This window comes from Rhododendron vialii, chromosome 3a (genome assembly GCF_030253575.1).
Source record: "Rhododendron vialii isolate Sample 1 chromosome 3a, ASM3025357v1".
Taxonomy (NCBI): Eukaryota; Viridiplantae; Streptophyta; class Magnoliopsida; order Ericales; family Ericaceae; genus Rhododendron; species Rhododendron vialii.
Genome location: NC_080559.1, coordinates 30472213 through 30492164, shown reverse-complemented (window position 1 = coordinate 30492164; position 19952 = coordinate 30472213). Strand labels below are relative to the sequence as shown.

Below are 19952 nucleotides of genomic sequence, written 5' to 3'. Positions count from 1 at the left end.
TGTTAATCGATCACCCTGCCATACGAAACAATCTTTGCTTTCTAGAATCAAGAAAACTGCACATGAAGATAAATTTTGTGGTTCATATACAGGTGCCGATGCAATCCCTATGCTCTTAGTTAATCTAGGCCACATCGTTTACTTTAGGAAAGGTTTATTGGTCTCAATTCCCAAGAACAGACATTCTACTAAGCAGAACAGCTCAAAAAATGCTGCTTCAAAACATGGAACTAGGATCAATTTTCATCTTCACCAAGACGCATACAACTTAGGGTTCTTTGCTCCCTTGCTGGGATTTAGAGAGAGAGAGAGAGAGAGAGAGAGAGAGAGAGAGAGAGACTTTATTCAGTTTTTTTCCTTACCCATTTTCGAATGGTAGTAATTTTACCAATTAGACCCTCCACCCAACATCCCACTCCAGTGCCCAGTTGTGCTAGGCTCTCCTTGCCCTTTATTATGCAGCTTCAACTCCTCAAAAGGGAAAAATGGCCTTGCACTTGTACTCTCTTCAAAGTCAGGCGCGCATGGGAGAGGAGTTGGTGGGAAAGTTATTTGTGTGTATTTGTGCGTCAGGACTGGACGGGGAACCCCTGGAAACCTTGATCCATACACATTTCCAAACCCGTTTAGACAAATATTAAGGCTGATTGGCTTGAATTCTTGCTCAGAAATTGCCCCATCTGAGTCAAATATCCTATATCCAAAAGGGTTAGGGTAAATGGTGTTGTGATCACTAGTATTAGGGGGTAGGCAAGTAAGGTTGAGGTCTTGGCCTTGGTGAAATTTAGGGTTTTGGATGGCAGAGTGTGAGGAATTTGTTGGCGGGGTCAGATCATGAGGGAGATTATTCTTTGATGATGATGATTTCTTGTGGTTAATCCTGGAGCCTCCACCTACTGGAACATTTCTGAGGGACCCACCTTCAGTCCAGTACCTCCTACAAGACTTGCAGAAGTATCTTGGCTGAGAGAGGCTGTAGTTGTTGTAGTAGCAGAATTTTGTGTTGGTTGAATTGCACCTTGGACAGTTCAATGCTTGTTCTTTTTGTGGCCTAATTGGCTTCCTCATTTCAGTTATACCCCTTGACTCCATCCCCTGAAAACAAAAAACCAAAAAGAGGATAACTGGATAAGAGAAGGGCTCTATTCTATGTATGAGGAAAAAACAAAATTACAGTCGAGCACGAAAGGAAAATATGTAGGGGAAAATAGAGAAGTTAAGAAAGTAAAAAGGCAAACAAGCAAGGCAGAAAGAACAAATTACGACTGCTTGCGGGGGGCCCTTTTATTGGATGGAAAATTCTAGGAACACGCCTATCTATCGGACACAACTGTGTCCGAAACAGTTGGATGTATGTGGTATGTGGACTCATATGTATCGAAAGACTCTCGATAAAGTTGTGTCCGGGGTTGTGTTCATATCATTCCTCATATCAGATGGTGGGAAAACAAAGAAAAAGAGAGAAGGGGGTGAGTACTTGCAAACTAAAAATGGAAGATATCTAAGAAAAGTTGCAACCAACAAGAAAATTTCTTAAAACCCAAAGCATTCTGGATTAGTCTTTAAAACCGGTCAAGACCCAAGTGAGGAGATAGCATGTATGATGATTTCGGAGGGAGAAGACATAGTTTCTTTACCTGTCGCCACTGAGAAATGTCCATGGATCAAGATGAAGAAGAGAGAGAGAGAGAGAGAGAGAGAGAGCGCTTTTGAGTCTTGGCTTTGAAAAGATAGGAAAATCACAAGCAAAACACCAATTTGCTGCGACTAGTAGCCAGTCTTGAAATGACTTTTTTTTTTCTTTTGTTTTTTCTTGTACTAGCAATTAGCATGGCTCAGTTAATACACACAAAATTGCCATTATAGTCTGTAATCATGAGAGTAGTAGCACCTCCCTTGGGTGTATACTTTTTCATTAGTCATTCATAATCTTTTTGCTTGCGAGTGGTTTTGTGCGTGTTGCATGACCAGAGTGCAGTATAGTGGCTTCTTTTCTGACTATGGTATTGAGCTGACAGAAGCTTTTTTATGCTTCTTTTACAGGTTCTTTTTTGTGTGATAGAACTTATTTTTCCCCTAACGGCCTAGTAATGAATGGTTCAGATTAAATCTGAACTGCCCGCGTCAAAATAGACAGCTAGATCGGTTGCGGCTGTGCACTGCAAAAAACCCCAATCCAATGGCCTAACCAAACACAATAGATATCACTGTTCTCTCCATAGAATTTGAACCAGCAACCTTATAGTATTTAGTACCGCTACACAATCACTACGCCAACCGCCTTGGTTGCTCCTTTACAATTTTCCACGCTTCACCTCTTCTTTACTCCATTTTTTTGTTGATCTTTTTTCCACTTTTCACCATTCTATGGTCAATTCTTACATGGGGCTACCCAACCGAAGTACTAACCAATTAGAAAACGAAACGTTTTATTCGAGCCTTTCAACGGCTTCTATGAGCGACGGTGGGCCGGGGTCCCGTCAGAGCGTGCGATTGTCCTTTTCCGAAGCAGAGAATCCCACCCCAAAACCGTTCGATCAAATCGAAACGAATTTTTTTGGGACCAAGGGGTGATAAATTTGGCTTAAAAAAATGGAGCAAGTCATTCGACCTTTTATTTTTTTTTATTCAATTTTTTTTTTTTGCATTTGTTAATTTCGCATCATATTTTTGTGAATTATTAGTTTCTCTCGACGAAAGAAATCTAAAAGTAAAAAAATTGTGATCCAAACTCAATTTTTTTTAGTAAAGCCAAAAAATTTGATTTTTTGGGCTAATTTTGGGCTTTATTTAAAAAATTAAGTTCGAACCCTAATTTTTTACTTTTTCGATTACTCTCGTTGACTCGTTGAGACGAATCAATAATCCTAAAAATATGACATGAAACTAACAGATGTAAAAAAAAAAAATTGAATAAAGAAAAAAAATAAGGCAAGTGACTTGTTTAGCAAAACACCCATAGGTCACATAGTAATTGATGTTTGCATACGAGAGCGGAACGAGAGTGCAAGCATAAAAGCGTCTTAAAAAAATCCAAAGCAATGATTGAGAGCAAAAATTGAGTGCAAAAGAAGGGATTCTCAAAGATACTAAGAAAAAATTATTCAATGCCCTTGGAGTGCCGCCACATGGTGTCCATACTCCTCCACTGCCACACGTTATGATGGGACCCAAGCCAAATTGTATGAATCCCACCATAACGTGGTGTGGAGAATAGACCCTGGGTAGCAGCCCAACCCTTCGATGCCCACATGAGTCAGCACTCCCGCCCAGATTTCTTCCACAGCATTGCTGCTTATTTTGCTGTCTTTAAAGCAGCAATTCTTGCCAGAATCATATAAAATGTCAAATTCCCACCATTTGTTTTTGACAGAATTATACGAAGAGTGACCTTCACATGCTTATCTTAACTCCTTTTTTTTTTTGGTCTCCCTAAGCGTTTCGTTAATTTTCCCTCAATTTTTTTTAAGTTTATTAGTATCAGTTTATCTGAAATTTTCCAGATTAGATTCATGATGTTGTATTGGGTGCAACACCGCAACCCTTTCGACAAGCAAAGGGACTGTCCATTTGCAACAAGCAGAGAAGCTCATGGAGGAAAATTTGTGGAAAAAGGATACGCACAACAGGTAGCAATGGCAGATTGAAGCTTCATAAATAAACCAAAACAAATACACGTGTTATCTGACAGTAACAAATACAACATAACAAGAAATTAGAACAAATAAAATACGATACCCGTTGCAAATATTCGCCGAGGATTGGTGGCATTTGAGTTACGCATTTAGCTTGCAAACGTCGATGAACTTCTGTACTGCATTATGGTATTGGGTTCCCTGTAACAATATTACAGGTGTTATCTTAAACCATACGCAATCATATATCACAACAAAGACAAAAAAATGACATGTTTGATGAGAGTTTTCGTAACAAAGTAATCAAAGAGAACATAAAGATAGTAGAACCATGACTCCCACAAGTATTGATTATATGATTCTGGTATGCTGACATTAGATTCATGATACAAGCATGTAATCACTACGAAAAAAGCAGATAAAACCATGATTGAAGCAGAAATTTCATCGAATGTCTACCTCCCAGTAGAGTTGGTTGCAGTCCATGCACTGCCAGAACTCTAAATTCTTGTTAAACAAACAGTTGGGAATCACTTGGAAACCCTTCGCAGCTTCAACAGCCTCCTCTGTTGTTAGTGGTTTTTGAACAAACCTACCATTGCATTTGGTGCACCTTGACATCAGGTGATCCTCAATAATTTTCAATTGGAAAGTCTCAATTACCTGCAAGGATTCATCATATTAGCATCCACAACTATGTACTCACTTTCATGATAAGCTCAGGGTTTTAACTCGCGGTATCAGGAAACGTTACGGTATACAATATGTAACCACCTTTATTTAAAACCCTAGACGCTTGAGGTTATATTGGGACTTACTATGGTAATAACTAGGAATGAGTATGCATGCCAACAATATAACTAAGTCCAAACTTAGCATGCACCACTGACTACATTGAATATATACCTCAAGCAGCTGTTCATTTTTCAGAAGACTCTTCACTCTGTATATTTGATTTTCTAATAGATATCCATGTCTCAAAAGCTTGACATCTCGTGTCAGAAGCACCCTCTTCTCTCTTTGTGCTTGGTCTATTAAGCCCCTAATGAAAAACAAGTGGCAAATAAAGTTACATTAGAAAATAAAAAACAAAGAAAGAATCACAATTCTAAAATGAGGAAAATTTATTCAAAAGAATAACACCTGGTTTCAGGCTTTTTAGCATATGGAACTGCAGCATCTATTCCAACACACCGAAGATGTTTTGCCAAGCCTTCTACCTGCTTGATCCTTTTATTCAGCTCTCATAATTGAATATTGAGACATATCCAATCACATCTAATTGGAAACTAAGAGGAATGCAATTTTCAAACAACGATCATAGCAGGAGAGAAGAGGGACATCAAATCCCAAGCCTCGTAATTCCAAAGGAACTAGTACACTTGCAAATAACGGCATTAGAAAAGAATCTCCAAGCAACAACTTACTAAAGTACTGCCACTTACCATCACATCACATAGAAACTTCGGGCATCCATCACCACCCAAGGACAAGTCCCAAGGTGGAAGGCCTTGCCAATCATCGACCTTTTCTGATCGCCTTTCTTTGCATATCAAACTTTCAGAAGGTTTTCTTTTTCCTTTCTTTCTGGACATTTTAGGTTTTCTGTCAGATTCCTTTAATAGGATTCTATCACCATGTATCTGAACAATCTGCAATAGCGAACCATCCATTGGTATGGTATTCATGCATGACACATCAGGTACTTCTCTCCTTGCAGAAAGTACTCTATGAGAGGATTCAGAAGATGTAGTAGCTCGGACAATCTCTAAAGCTTCACTGAATTTGGTCCGCAAGATTTTATCACAACTATTAGGCTTCTCAAGAATCTCTTTCAACCCAAGATCTAGATGAGAGAAACTAAGTTCAGTGACTTCACCGAAAGAATCCCCTGCAGTAAAGAATAAAAGAAATTTATAGTACTCTGACCAACGCTAACATTTTAGTTTTTATAAGCAGACTGAATATTATTTAAGACCACAGGCATTCGAATTAGAAACCAAAAGACTTGTCTCTGCATTTCATCTGAAATGCAGCAGGTGGGCTACATATATGATATATCCCTTTATTTCAGAATGGTATCAATTTGTGGGGCATTAGATGCTTCATGCAGCACAATAGGGTGATTTATACCAGAGAAAGAGAAGATGATTTTCTGTTCAAAGCTCACAAGTAGAAAACATCCTACAACATTTGATCATCAGAAAAAGAAAATAAGTGGATAATTAATAAAGCTGCTACTGTACTACATTGAGAAACCTGTCAAAGGCTGGTCCTCATATGCATTCTTTGATGTCGTCTAGTATTTAACCTCCCTTAACGAGAAACAGGAGGATGAAAACAAGTTACAAAATTTAAAGGGCAAATGAATTAAAAGACGTTCATTCAACAATCAAAACTCATGTTGATCCTGTTGTGTGGAAGCATTAACAAACACATAAAGCGGACATGATTATTGGTAGTTGAACAAACGACGGAAGAGATAGAGAAATGAGCAAACACAGAGAACTCGGAGATTTTACGTGGTTCAGTAACAAATACCTACTCCATAGGCAATCAGACGATGAGGGTTTCACTATACGGAAGAAAGCAGATGCCCAAAGGGCTACATATGAGATCTCTCAGAGTTCCTCTATTGCCTCTCACAGAAAAAGCTGCTCTGAGATGTAGATATTGAGCCAATTACTTCAGATCCCCTTTCTGATGTTTTTAATTGTCAAGTGCATAATCTGATTTTCTGTCCCTTACTATTCCCTATACCATGGTTAAACAAGTTTAACGATTTCAAACTGTTAAGTGTCACAAACCTTCTTTGCTAACCTTGATCTGGAAGACCTTAAAGATTTCAAGCAAACAATGTGCATCTTCAGCTGCATATGCTTTTTGCTCTGCTGTAAGGGGACGACATGACCAATCACTACATTGAAGTTCCTACCAGAAATGAGTTGTGTTGGAAGATTCTTAGACGCAATTTTCAAATTGCAATTCAAATTTAGGCCCAGAAAGAAACAGCTTACAACAAGTATTACTGTAAGAGAAAACTCGGGTTTAAATCCATCCAACGAACAAAATGCGATTTTTCAAGAGCAAACCTTTGAAAGAGAGATGCCCAACACTTCTTCACAGATGGTTGCCAAGCTCTTGATTTGCTTCGGTATCTTTCTTCCTAGTTGCTTGTGTTGTAGATAATTGTAAATGCTTGTAATGTCCAGAAAGGGTTCCACCTATTTACCATTTCCACCAAATAAGATACAATGAAACCGGATATTGTACTTTCAGCTACTTTATACGTTCTGAAAATGAACTATCTAAATGGAATCTATTTGTCAACCGCACAGTTTAATGGCATACAACTTCTTTCTGTTGCAAATAAAGACCTCATCTCAAATACCACAAAAAGAAATGCTTCTCAAGGACATTATCACATGCATTGAGCAGAGAAGTCTTGCGAGGGCAATCATGCCATGCTCAAACCATTTTTTTTTGCACGAGGGAGTATAAATGATGCATAACTTATAAACCGAAACGTTATAGCAGGGACAAAAAAACTACAAAATTTATCAATGCCATACAGAACTCTTTACAATTAAGTAACTCAATGTATACTCGACAGCTATGTTATCAAAGGGCTTTAACTTCTGGGTGTGATAAGAAAGGGGAAGAGCCAATCAAAATTTTTTGTATTGTTCTCTCCGTTTCTCACCAAAATTCAATTCAAATGAGTGATTTGAAAATAAACTATAATCCTTTCTTTTCTTTTCTTATGAAATCCCTCCATCCAAGGGGCTAGCAATTTCAAGATAACTGAATATGCATCGCAAAGCGGTATATATAATTCATAATAATCAGCAAGTAGGGCTACCTATGGAGCACAGGTACGCGGTACGGGTACGGGAAATGGCAAAACCCCAAAAAAGTAGGGTACGGCAGGGGTACGGCGAATAGATATATAAATTTTTTCTATTTTTTATTGCTTTAAATGAAATATAAACCCATTTTACCAACAAAAAGCAACATAGATAAAAGTTCGAAGTTCATACATCAAGTTCAACGTGACTAGATCAAAGCTAGATGAGTTCCTTGTTCCTTACATACCAACAGTGCTTACAAACATTGACTCAGTGTAAACGTGTATGTGTATATAAAAGAGAGAGAACTTACGTCTTCTGTTCCGATTTGGAGCCCTAGACCGCTGCCTCTCTCAGTGACTCAGTAAACACGTGAATGTGTATATAAAAGACAAAATTTACACAATAAGCCCATATTTTATAATTATTTACAAAAAAAATCCCTGAAATTTTGAAAAAAAAATCATTTTAGGCTAAAACGTACCCATGCCGTACCCAAAATTATCAAAAGTACCCAATCAAATTTTGCCGTACCCGGTACATTTCTGAAGTACCCGTGCTTCGTAGAGGGCTACAAACGAATCGAGCTGCTCGCGAGGCTCAGCTCGGCTTGATTCATTTAGTAATTGGCCAAGCTCAAGCTCGAGTTTTGGGCTCATTTAGTAAGCGCTCCAAAGCTTGGCTCGGCTCGTTTACAGTCGAATTTTTGGCTCATTTAGTAAACGAGCCGAGCTCCAACACAACAAAGCTCGACTCGGCTCGCTTGCAGCCCTAGCAGCAAGTGAATGTCCATAATTATCACCACACGCAAAACAAAACTGAACAAATTGAGCAAAATTTAACAAAAACATTCACACGAGACTCCATTTATTCTTAATTCCAATTAAATTTAAAAACTTAGGAGTCCTGAATTGCGCAATTTTGATTGCGTTTGACTACAAACAGACAAATAAAACTCACCCTATCAAAACCAGGGTCGCAGCCTTGAGAGCAGAAAGTGGAAGACAAGTAAACCAGATCCTGCTTGAACCTAAACCCCAGTTTCAGCACCTCTGGTGAAACGAACACGTCCTTCAACAGTCCGTAGATTGACGGGAGAGGAATCGCTAAGAGGTCCAGTAGGAAAACCGATGAATCGTCGTCGTCGCCGGCTGATCGGCAGGCGATTTGGAGGAGGGAGACGGTGGGGAACGTGGGCTGGTGGACACGGAGAGGCTGCCACTCGGCGTCGAGGCCGATGACGGATGAGCGAGTTAGGGCGCGAGTGAAGCGGGTGAACTCGGGCGAGTCGACGGAAGAGACGGAGTAGATGGTGGGCGGGTTACGGTCTTCGGCTTCCATTTGGAACGGAGGGGAAATGGATTGTGCGTGGCCTTTTTTTTGCTTCAAAAGGCGTGGATCGTATATGTCGAGAATTTTTCAGTAGCATGCGGGTACCACATGATGCTTATTCAGCACATTCAAACTGTCTGATTCAGTTTTGGACTGTTCGGATTTGAAATAGAAAGGGAGAGAGAAATAGAAGGGATGAGAGGAGAGAAAAGGTTTTAATATGAGCCATCGAAAAATATATTAGACGGCTCGAGAGTGTCGAGCGGACACCACGTGAGACATACCCATCAGGCACTGAAAAATTTCTCGGATATGATGGAGTTGCAATGTACGCCACACCCCCTAGTGGAGGTTTGGGTTCGGGTCCTCCCGATGATAGGAGTGATGCTTATGCCATCTTATACTTAAATGGTAGTTGTGGAGTTCCTATGATCACATTTAAGAGGACAAAAGTTGTTACGTTCGTCGTTTTCTTTCATCCTTTTGAAGATAAAAAAAAAAAATTTTAAAAAACATTTTTTTAATGGCACAAAGTTAGTTGACAAAAAATATAGTTTAATTATTTACGGACTCATGTTCAATACATATTAGCATTGTTATTATTACATGCACTGAAAGACATGTGTGGTAAATGATAAATTTGGGGCAAGTATCACGGAGATGCCGTAGAGGGGTGGAATAATTTTTCATCCATATTCTCAAAACCACCCCTCTCTAATTTTTATGAAGAAAAAAAAAATCAAAAATCTAGAAAATTAGTAGAATTTAGAATTTGGTCCCTTTGGATGCATTGGCGCCAAAAACCACCCCCAACTTCCCGCCAAACCAAATTATCGCGCCAAATTGTTCTGCCAAAACCCTCGTATTCCTCGCTTTGTCCCATTTGCTGTATCTAAACAACTTTTGCCCCAATCCAAATTCGCACTCTCTCTCTCTCTCTCTCTCTTCCAGTCTCAAACCAAACTCTCTCTCCCATCTATGGCTTCCCTCAGGCGCAGAACCATGGCTCCAAAGCCTCGTCCTGTCTCTTCGAAATCGAAACGGGAGGATTCTTACACCGACACCTGCTGTGAGGAATGCGGCTCCGGCGAGAGCCCGTCCGAGCTGCTTCTCTGCGACAAATGCGATTGTGGGTTTCACCTCTTTTGCCTCAGGCCCATCCTCGCTTCCGTCCCCAAAGGCTCCTGGTTCTGCCCCTCGTGTTCGGACCACAAGAAAAAACCCAAAAGTACGTATTTTGTGCTCGTTTTACGATTTAGTAATGTCAATTAAGTTAAGTTAACCTTACCCAAAAAAATTAAGTTAAGTTATTTGTCTGCGTTTTTCTTGTTATTGGTTTACGCGCTCAAACCTCACCTCTCTTATGAAGAGAAAAAAACAAAGAAGTAATTCAATGCTCTTCACATCAAAACTTCAACCAAATCAGGAATGGGAAGCAAAAGTCCAACATGGGCAGCTAAAGTTTAGGCTGTGGTGGAGCCCTTGATTCTTGTCACTCTCACCACTTGCACCTCTTGTGAAGGACTCCAACAATTGGGATTTTGAAATTTACAATGTGGTTTATTTACATTCCCTTTGGATTAAGGGATTTCATAAGAAAATGAAAGAAAGGGTTATGTTTTCTAGCAAAATCACTCATCTGGAATGAGTATTTTGGTTAGAAAAGTACAAAAATAGAATATTTTTTTTATTGTCTTTTCCTCTTTCTTATCTCAGCCTTTTTCACCATCCAAAGGGGCGGTTAAACCAGAAAGTTAGGATATAGATTCGCTTATGGACACGTAAGCATAGTTGGATCAGTTACATTGCCATATATTTGGGTTTTTGTATCAGGTACAATGAATCAAAAAGCGCCTACACAAAATTTTCATTATCTTCTTAGATAGAAGAGAAATTAAATGTTAGAATGCATTTAGTGAATGGTCTCATCTTAATAAATGTTGTTAAATTTTAAAAAAAATTCAGAAACAAATGGGGCGTTATTGATTTGTTAGGGTCAGCTAACATGCATCGCATCATCTGTCCTATGTTTAATTTGTGATATAGGGTTGTGATTTATCATTGGTTAGAAATCAAAACAACAACCTCTTTCCTTTAATTCACAGGTTTTCCTCTTGTCCAAACGAAAATTGTTGATTTCTTTCGAATTCAAAGGTCTTCAGAACCAATACAGAAGATAAGTCCAGGTACAGGTACATGGAATTTCACTGTCAGTTTGATTTCTTGTTTTTTTTATTTATTTGTTTTGTGTAGAAAACAGAAATGACCTCTCCCGCTCAATTCTATTGATTTTTTTAATTCAGATAGTCGAAAGAGAAGAAAGAGAACAAGTATTTTGAAGGTGTCAAAGAAGAGAAGAAAGTTGTTGGCGTTTAACCCATGTGAAGATCCAATAAGGAGATTAGAACAAATGGCTTCATTGGCCACGGCATTGACAGCAACCGGTGCAGATTTCAGAAATGAACTTACTTATGTGCCTGGCATGGCTCCTAGATCAGCAAATTGTGCAGCTCTGGAACAAGGAGGAATGCAGGTATAATAAACATTGTAACATTTCATTGCCCAAAAGTTGAATAAAGAAAACCCAAAATGGTGTAATAGCCCTTTCTGAAGCTATCAACACGGACAATCAAATTTAAGGATCCTTTGAAGTTTGAACACAAAGTGAAGCATTGTAAAGTTGCATAAACCTTATGATCGGAAAGCCCTTCAAGCTAGGACTGTTCTAATGTGTTGTCTCTGGTGGTTTATTGTCTAATGTTTAGCTGAATTTGCCATAACCATAGTCCACTGAATTCACCCTCTAGTATTCTGTGACAACGGATGTCATGTACATATATTTCATAGGGAAATAGCTCTCAATCATGTTTTAAGTGATTACATATATGGTTATCATTTTTTGTTGGTGCTATTTGACTGAAAATGCAAATAAAAATCATATTCAGGTTTTGCCTAAAGAGGACATGGAAACCCTGGACTTGTGCAAGAACATGATGGAGAGAGGGGAGTGGCCACCCCTCATGGTTGTTTTTGATCCTAGAGAAGGGTAAGTTCTTTGTATTCTAAGTTTGTTTTTCTTATTAGTTTTGTTCATTTTTCATGGAGTGTTTTTAGATACTATATTCCTTGACGGAAGTCAACTCATTTGTGTGTTATTAACAGATTCACGGTAGAGGCAGATAGGTTCATCAAGGATTTAACTATAATCACGGAGTATGTTGGAGACGTCGATTACTTGGAAAATCGTGAAAATGACGATGGCGATAGCATGATGACACTTATTTCAGCTGCGGATCCTTCAAAAAGCCTAGTCATCTGTCCAGACAAGCGTAGTAACATTGCTCGATTCATAAATGGCATCAATAATCACACACCGTAAGTTTGTCCTTCCTCCAAGTGACAAAACATTCCATGGTTCCTCATTACATCTAATAATCGCATTTTTGTTATCGTGCAGAGATGGGAAAAAGAAGCAGAATGTGAAATGTGTGAGATTCGATGTGAACGGGGAGTGTCGGGCTTTACTGATCGCAAGCAGAGACATTCCAAAGGGAGAGAGGTTGTACTATGATTACAATGGGTATGAACATGAATATCCAACTGAGCACTTTGTTTAGCCTCCTCCAATCCTTGGCTATTTGATTAGGCTATGACAAGCTAACTTTATACCCCTTGTGAACCCTTCTCCTTAGTTTATTCAAACTTTCCCAAGCACAAGAATTACAAAGAAGACAAAGAAATCTACTTGTTTGTGTCCTGCTAATGTAAATCATCCTCATTTTGGATAACGACGAATGTAATCTTGATTCAAATCTGGTGAAACTGGGAACTTCATATTTGCAATTCAATCATCTTAATAGAATTTACTGCTTCCAGTTTCAGTTTACTTCTGTTTCCAGTTCTGAGTGTCATTTGGCCCACTTCCTAATGTGTGTGTCGTACTTTGATGCCCTGTTAACATTGGTATTGTGTGATCTCTTTTGGTGCAAAGTCGTTTTTAAGATTTCTTTCACACTTGCCTTGGGGGAAGAAGACAAGCTGAAGGGAATTCTCCAAAGACTGGATTGTCAGTGAACACGTTGTATTTTACTCTGCAAAGTGCCTTGAAAATTATGTTGCATACCGAAAACTTATGAAATCCATTTCCCAAAATGAAATGTAACGGGTTCACGTGCCTATGGACATGTGTAGAAATGTGTCTCTTTGGGGATCCTACTGGTTGAACTGTTTGAATTATTGTTATGAGCTCGGAATGTTTTCACATAATGGAAGTTTGAAGGGGTATGCTTTAAAATATGGTCTGTTATGCATCATATCAGCTATTATGTAGTAACAGTTTTTGCGTGTTCTGATACCGTTGCACTTTGATATACCAGCAAGATGGAAAAACCACATGCGTACCGACCGATTTTGTATACTTATTGGTCTGTTTTTGATTCACAAATTGGTTCAGGGCAGATACTCGATTGTTAAAGGGTGATTTACTGAATTTAGATACTACTACAGCCTACAGGGGGAAAATTGGTCAAAATAAACTTTAAAAATTCACGATCGTTAGAGCCGATTCCTACTTACACCATGTCTGATACCGTCACGTGCACCGATCCCGTAACCCGTTATTTAAAACTTTGGATCCTACCCGAAACTACAGACACTGTAAATCACAATTAGGTGAATATTTATGTACAAACACTGAGCTGGTAGACTTATCACATGCACTACCCACCAAACAAACAAAAAAAGGCCACTGCTAATTGTGGTTGGCCAAGTTGTCCTCTCTTTGTAGTTACATAAACTCCGAACGTTTATGACATATATATACGGTATATTGGTACAAGAAGAAAGAGACTTCTCATATCACACCCCCGATAAGATTTCAGTGGTCTTCATTTGGACAGGATATTCAGTGGTGTTGGGGCACCGCTACATGGTTAGTGTCGGTGGAGACAGTGTGCGATAAGAACCCCAAGTGCAATTTCCAAAAGTATCGGTTTTGCTCCCAAATTATAAAGGTCATGACAATTTGTATCCAAAAAGTATATATTCACATTTTTTCTCTTATAGTAACACTTACATCTCCTGGTATATTTGTTAAGTTCTCAAAAAAAGTTTTCTTTTTTGTCTTTTTTTTTTTATTATATAAACCTGTTATCTATCTATATTTTGTAGCTAGGGATGGAATCGGTTTGGTTTGGTCAATTTTTTGCCTGTTTTTCCACTGAACCGAACCGGTCGGTTTGAAAAAATAAAAAACTGACACCGACTGCTTGATGAACAAAGCTGCTCGGTTCGGTGTTCGCCAACGCGGTTCGATTGGTTCGGTGTTATCGGTTTGCTAGTTTAAGTTTTTGTAGATAAGACGAAGCAATTAAAAGTAAAAAGGTCATGACAGTTTGTATCCAAAAAGTATTCACATTTTTCCTCATATAACACTTACATCCCCTAGTATCTTTGTCAAGCTCTCAAAAAAAAAAAAACTTTTTCGCATTTGCTTTTCATCAAAACCCGTTATCTATCTGTATATTGTAGCAAATATTTTACGTTCTAAGTTCATTTCTTTTTATATTACGGTTGTTTATTAAGAAAGATAAAGAATACCATGACCGTGTTAATTAATGGTGCCTCCACCGAGCTAAATTCCTAGCTACGCCACTGCATGTGATGCCCCAATATCCTTAGTTACTACACATCTTTGTGAGGTCCATACACTTAATACTGGACCCTACAAGTATGTGTGGTGAATAAGGGTGTCGGAACGCCTAGGTGGGCCCCAAGACCACCAAATACTACTTTTTCGTGCTGCTTCTCACCTTTTTCTTACCGGGAGATCTTTATGCGAATCTTATAAGTATTATTTTGTGAATAGAACAGATTTCTTTGAACAGAAATCATAGGGGCATTTTCACTAAAAAATTTGGGCTACAAATTATTGCATTTTGCCATGTTATTTACAAAAATTCACAACTTCTTCCTCTTCATTTTTCTCTCTATTTTTTCCTTTCACCCACCCATATACCATCTACAACTTATAGGTTAGTGTAAACAACTTTAACATTTTTCGACAACAAAAAATTGTCCATAATTTATTGGTCAGCAGAAACGCCCCCTTAATTTTCTCTGTCTTTTCGTAGTGTGTTGTGTGTTCAGTTGTAAGAGATGTGAAATTTTAATGTATTCGCAAGCGCACGAATCGTACCGAAGTATAGTAATGCAAGAGCGAGGTCGAACCCACAGGGACTTATGATTCTTCTAGGAAAAATAAATAACTTAAACCGATTAAACCCTAACCTAGTTGACAAATGTTGTGATTGATTTTTTAAACTAAAAGTAAAAAGTAAAAACAATAAACTAAATTATTAAAGAAGAGAAAATTAAAGCTTCTTTTTAACCAAAGGAGAAAATACTAAGGTTTCGGAATCCACACCCATTAACTCGTATCATTATATATTCATGATCATTGACTTTACCCAAAATTTCTTCACGATAATCTGAAAGCTAATTCTGTTACCATGGAAAATATCATCGTGAAAATTCATCAAAAAGTCTAATGTTTGTTTCTCTCCGCTCGCAAGTATAAAACCGAATCATTAATTGTATCCGCTTTTAACAAATCACAATAAATATTCAGTTTTATAGTTAACAATGAAAATCCAGCGTTCAATGTTAAAGACAATTCCAAATCATGAGAAAAACATGATTGAACTCATATCCAAAATTTATCCCTAATAGTTGATTTGGAGTAAGAACAATTTAATCAAAATCAAACCAAATAATCGGGTAAAATCAAATCTCATGAACATATAAACAATAGTCATTAATAGGGCTTCATCCTCAACCCTAGTTGAAAAGTTTAGCCGCTCATGGAATCAAAACACATAAACAAATAAAGATAAAACTCCATTGAACAAAGCTTACAAAAAGAGAACAAATAATTCTTTCTCCGTCTTCTTCTTCTTTGCGCCAAGATGCTGCTGCTGCGTGCAGTGTGCCGAGTTGTGCCGAGTTGGTGCGTTGAAAAGGTCCTCTTCGGGGGTGTGGGAAGTCCTTTTATACATGCCAAGAATTCTTATGCAAAAAGATCTCTTCCCTAATTAAATCCCATATTTAAAGAAATTAATTAGATTTCCTAATTCCCTTCTAATTTGCCTTGGTCTCCCCTTCTTCTGAAGTCCAATTTCCATTAGTGCATCAAAAGGAACTGGTAAGGTGGATCCACCTTTAAAAGATATGGCCGAACTTTGATTCAACGTGAAATTTATTTCCTTTCTTCTAGCCAACTTCCATTCAGAATGGGACACGATCCGTCACTTTTTTGCAATTCCAGATTGACTTTGGACGCTTTTAATTTACCGAAAATACCTCTAATTATCATCTTTTCCTGCGCAAACGATAATCCAATATAAGTGATGAAAGATATAATAACCATAGGCAATTATGGGCATTTTGGGACTAACAAGATGTGACATGGGACTTCCATGTGTCAATAATTTGTGCTCATCAGTAAGCGAGGAGGTCTGCGCAAAGTACAGAAACAGGGTCTGATCCACAAAAAAAAAAGGGCAACAAGATATACAAGAAAATGGGCCTCCAATTGTGTATGAGACATGTGTCAGTATCTACAAGAAAACATCAAAAAGAAACAAGTCACATTTTAGTAGTCTAGCAGGAGAAGATTCCTGCTCGAAATACAGTGTTTATGATCGTTAATAGACAAATTGCAGATAGGGAAGTCCCGCAAAGCGGCTTATCGCTTATCCCCATTTGAGAATGGACCCCCACCTATGGGATCGAACCTAATCCCGTATCCAGTCACCAGATTTCCCCTTCTCCACCACCGGACTTAGATGTTCCTATTGCTTTTCGGAAGGGTAAGAGATCATGTACTCTACATCCTACTTCAAACTTTGTGTCGTATGATCATTTATCTCTGTTCTATCTTTTATTAACGGTAAGAAATCCTTGTTCTGAGTGATTTTTAGGGTTTTTTTTTTTTTTTTTTTATCTAGCATTTCTTTTTCTAATAATATTTCTTTTTATTAAAGTGTCAAATGAATACTCGAGTTTATGAAGTTGGGTCACTTTAATTTTAGATTAAAAAAATCCTCATAAACAAAGCTACTTTTATTGATGGAGAGGGCACCAATATAATTAATCAAAATTGGATTTCGTTAATTTCACCATTATAATAACTACATATTGCCTGTTAGTTTTTGGTTGTTGGGTTTGAGCTGCCATTCCATGAACAACTACAATTCCATAGCTTCTGTTTCTCTGTGAACTTGACTGTCAAGTTTTCCAACTACATCCTGTGCGTGCTGCTGCCCTAGCTTACAGGCTTCCAGGTCAACTTTCACCTCTTTCTATTCTATCCTTCCCATAATACCCTCTTCTGCAATTTACTATTATTCATAGAGATAGCGAAGTCTCGTACTAATTTTCTATGTCTTTTTTTTACTAACTCAAGGTGTACGGGGGAGTTTACGCGTGCTCTTGACCACAGAGCCCTAGGCAAGGTACTCTTTAATTTCTTCTTCTTTTTCCCGATCAAGGAAAAAAAAAAAAAAAGGTATTCATTTTTTCCCCTTTAGGATGTGTTTGTGTGCTTGGATTTGTGGATGGATTTGGTTGTAGAATCGCTCGCCTTTTTTCCCTTCACAAGCTTCTCTACAAACTCAAGATTCATATGAGACCTGAGACTATGCACAAGTAAAGAAACAACCAAAACCATCGACATAGGCTATATGATACAAAATGAAGAAACGATCGATGATGAAACAAACACTAACAAAGAATCTATGATACTTAACTGTTGTCGTACATTTGATTTCCACGGGTATATAGAGAAGTTTTTGTTCATGATATGAAGCGGATCCAACGAAGAACCAGAGCTAGGTCACGTAGCCCCATAGGTTTTCTAGTATTGGAACTTAATTAAACTCCTATATATGTACATGTATAATCTTTTATCTCTCTCTTAAAAAATTTAGATGAGTGTTTTTGATAGTTACAAATTATCAAACCATCAACTCTCAATAAGTCTCAAAAGCAATAAAATAGCTCCTTTAATTATTAATTGCTTCACGATTTTCATTCTCAGAAATAACCTCATCTCTCCTCTCTTTTTGAAAAATACTTTGCAGGACAGGTTTTTGTTTTCTCAAAAGTTTTTTCGAATCTAATACCTGTGTTTGTGTTCCTGAAAGTTGTTGTGCCGAAAACGAAATTGAGAATATTAACAAAATAACAAGCAAAAATCAATAACACAAGATTTACGTGGTTCCCCAAATTGGGTACGTCCACGGGAGAAGATCCCCAAATTGGGTACGTCCACGGGAGAAGAGCAAGAGGATCTACTATAAACAGGGAGATAACACACAAAGTTGGCTATACCTGTAACTCTTGTTGAAGTATCCAATTACAGATATCTAAGGACAAATCTTTGACGGAATCCGATAGGGATACTAAAATCCTAGGTGGAATCCAATAGAGCATAAAACAATCCAAAGGGATTCATTCAAAAAGTCTAAAACCTAATGAAGGGAATAAGACTATATTTATAGTCACAGAGTCCTTCCAAAAACAAATATTTGCCTAAACAAAATTCCTTGCACCCAAAGTCTAAATCAACACAGAAACAAATCTTTTAGGAAGTCAAATACCTTTCTTCGACCATTCCAAATTCAAGGCATATCTCCAACAAAAGTCATGTCTTTTTATTCCTAAATTAATATTTTGGGATGGGATATGCTTGTTTGATATTTTTAGTTCTTTCAAAATTTTAGGCTTTTTCGTTTTGAGTAACAAAACCATCTTCAAAGCATATGAAACAAGACCGAAAATAACATTAGACTTGATTGGGAAAAATATTTTCGGGATCATGACTACTAAAGTGCCCCTCTTTATCGAATTTTTGGATTCAAGAATATTGATGATATAACCTACATAACTCGTATAATGCAAGAGCAGGAGCGGAAGTACGTGCGAGGGTTAAAGTGACATCTCAAATAAAATTATTACTCCCTCGGTCAATTTTTGAGTGTTACGCTTCGTAAGTTCAACTTATTAAGAAAATATCATCATTACACATTCATATTAACTTTTATCTCCACTTTCCCTATTTACCCACTATAGAGACATCATCATTACACTTTTACTCACTAAAACTTTTCAAAATGAAATCTACTTTTAGAGGTAAAATGGAAAATATACCAATTTTTCATACTAACTTTACAAAATGGACAGTCCAAAATGAAACACTGAATTTTAAAAAGGGGACGGAGGGAGTAAAATTTGCAAATGCACGAGCAGAGATCTTACCGAATCATTATGTGAGTAAAGATATGACTCACTTTGATTTCTAAGGATAAACTTGGCCGTAAGTTTTGTTTTTTTCCCCCAAGTTGTAACGTAAAGTAGGGCAGAAACTCAATGATATATGTTTGTATGTTGTATGTGTTGGGTCCAGAGTGTCTCCATGGATTTGATTGCAATTACATTTTCTGCGATCTCTCTAAAAGCAAATTTACGGGTGCGATGTCAAATATCATAAAAAACTTAATTGAAACCCTTTCTAATACCAATTGATTTTGAGAGAAATGATGGAAAATCGGTCCGCGACCGTAGGTACTACCACGTGCACTTGCTTTGCCACCATTGGCGACCAGTCTTTCTAAAGGCACCAAGGGGGGTGTTATGGTAATTTTTTATTTTTTGCTCGGCGGTAATTCCGTCTCATCATGGTATCAACATCGTCCTATTTATAACAGGACACTCTCCTTCATTCTCGGGGCCATTACTCCTGGAAGCCAACGGGGCCATTACTCCTGGAAGCCAACTCAGAGAGAGAGAGAGAGAGAGAGAGAGAGAGAGAGAGAGAGAGAGAACTGGAACCCCTCTCCTTGTAATGTTTCTTGCTCAAATGAGTATTCCAACGGCAGTGGATTTCTTTAATTGCATGCATATTCTGACGGAAACCCCCACGTGTGTGACTGATTTTCAAACCACTGTTTTCAACATGCACATATATATATATATATATATATATATATATATATATATATTTGCTTTAATTTTCTATTTATAATTTCTGATATGATGTTGATCGTAACATCAACCTAGTTCCTGTCGGAATGGACCG

At 37.9% G+C, this 19952-nt stretch overlaps 3 protein-coding genes across 6 annotated transcripts; 1 reads left to right on the top strand and 2 right to left on the bottom strand.

The window, feature by feature from the left end:
* Positions 1-21: 21 nt before the first annotated feature.
* Positions 22-1840, bottom strand: LOC131319835 (dof zinc finger protein DOF4.6-like). 2 transcript variants are annotated; one of them, XM_058350245.1, is made up of 3 exons: positions 1264-1524; positions 582-1095; positions 22-506 (listed from the first exon to the last, which is right to left on the bottom strand). In XM_058350245.1, exons 2-3 carry the CDS (start codon positions 1090-1092, stop codon positions 385-387), a joined length of 633 nt encoding a protein of 210 aa, XP_058206228.1. In that variant the 5' UTR covers positions 1093-1095; positions 1264-1524; the 3' UTR covers positions 22-384. The 2 variants fall into 2 exon arrangements, with proteins under 2 accessions (XP_058206228.1, XP_058206227.1); XM_058350244.1 differs by lacking the exon at positions 1264-1524 and adding an exon at positions 1638-1840 and having other exon boundaries at positions 22-1095.
* Positions 1841-3623: 1783 nt separating this feature from the next.
* LOC131319832 (uncharacterized) lies at positions 3624-8879 on the bottom strand. Of its 2 annotated transcripts, XM_058350242.1 has the most exons (9): positions 8444-8879; positions 6728-6859; positions 6443-6566; positions 5081-5526; positions 4779-4855; positions 4542-4677; positions 4095-4298; positions 3739-3836; positions 3624-3649 (listed from the first exon to the last, which is right to left on the bottom strand). In XM_058350242.1, the coding sequence occupies exons 1-8, from the start codon at positions 8822-8824 to the stop codon at positions 3777-3779; spliced, it is 1560 nt and encodes a 519-aa protein (XP_058206225.1). In that variant the 5' UTR covers positions 8825-8879; the 3' UTR covers positions 3624-3649; positions 3739-3776. The 2 variants fall into 2 exon arrangements, with proteins under 2 accessions (XP_058206225.1, XP_058206224.1); XM_058350241.1 differs by having other exon boundaries at positions 3629-3836.
* An 824-nt stretch (positions 8880-9703) lies between these two features.
* LOC131319831 (histone-lysine N-methyltransferase ATXR6) lies at positions 9704-12690 on the top strand. 2 transcript variants are annotated; one of them, XM_058350240.1, is made up of 6 exons: positions 9704-10043; positions 10921-11001; positions 11119-11348; positions 11761-11861; positions 11978-12190; positions 12273-12690. In XM_058350240.1, the coding sequence occupies exons 1-6, from the start codon at positions 9794-9796 to the stop codon at positions 12430-12432; spliced, it is 1035 nt and encodes a 344-aa protein (XP_058206223.1). In that variant the 5' UTR covers positions 9704-9793; the 3' UTR covers positions 12433-12690. The 2 variants fall into 2 exon arrangements, with proteins under 2 accessions (XP_058206223.1, XP_058206222.1); XM_058350239.1 differs by having other exon boundaries at positions 10921-11007.
* The last annotated feature ends 7262 nt before the right edge of the window (positions 12691-19952 follow it).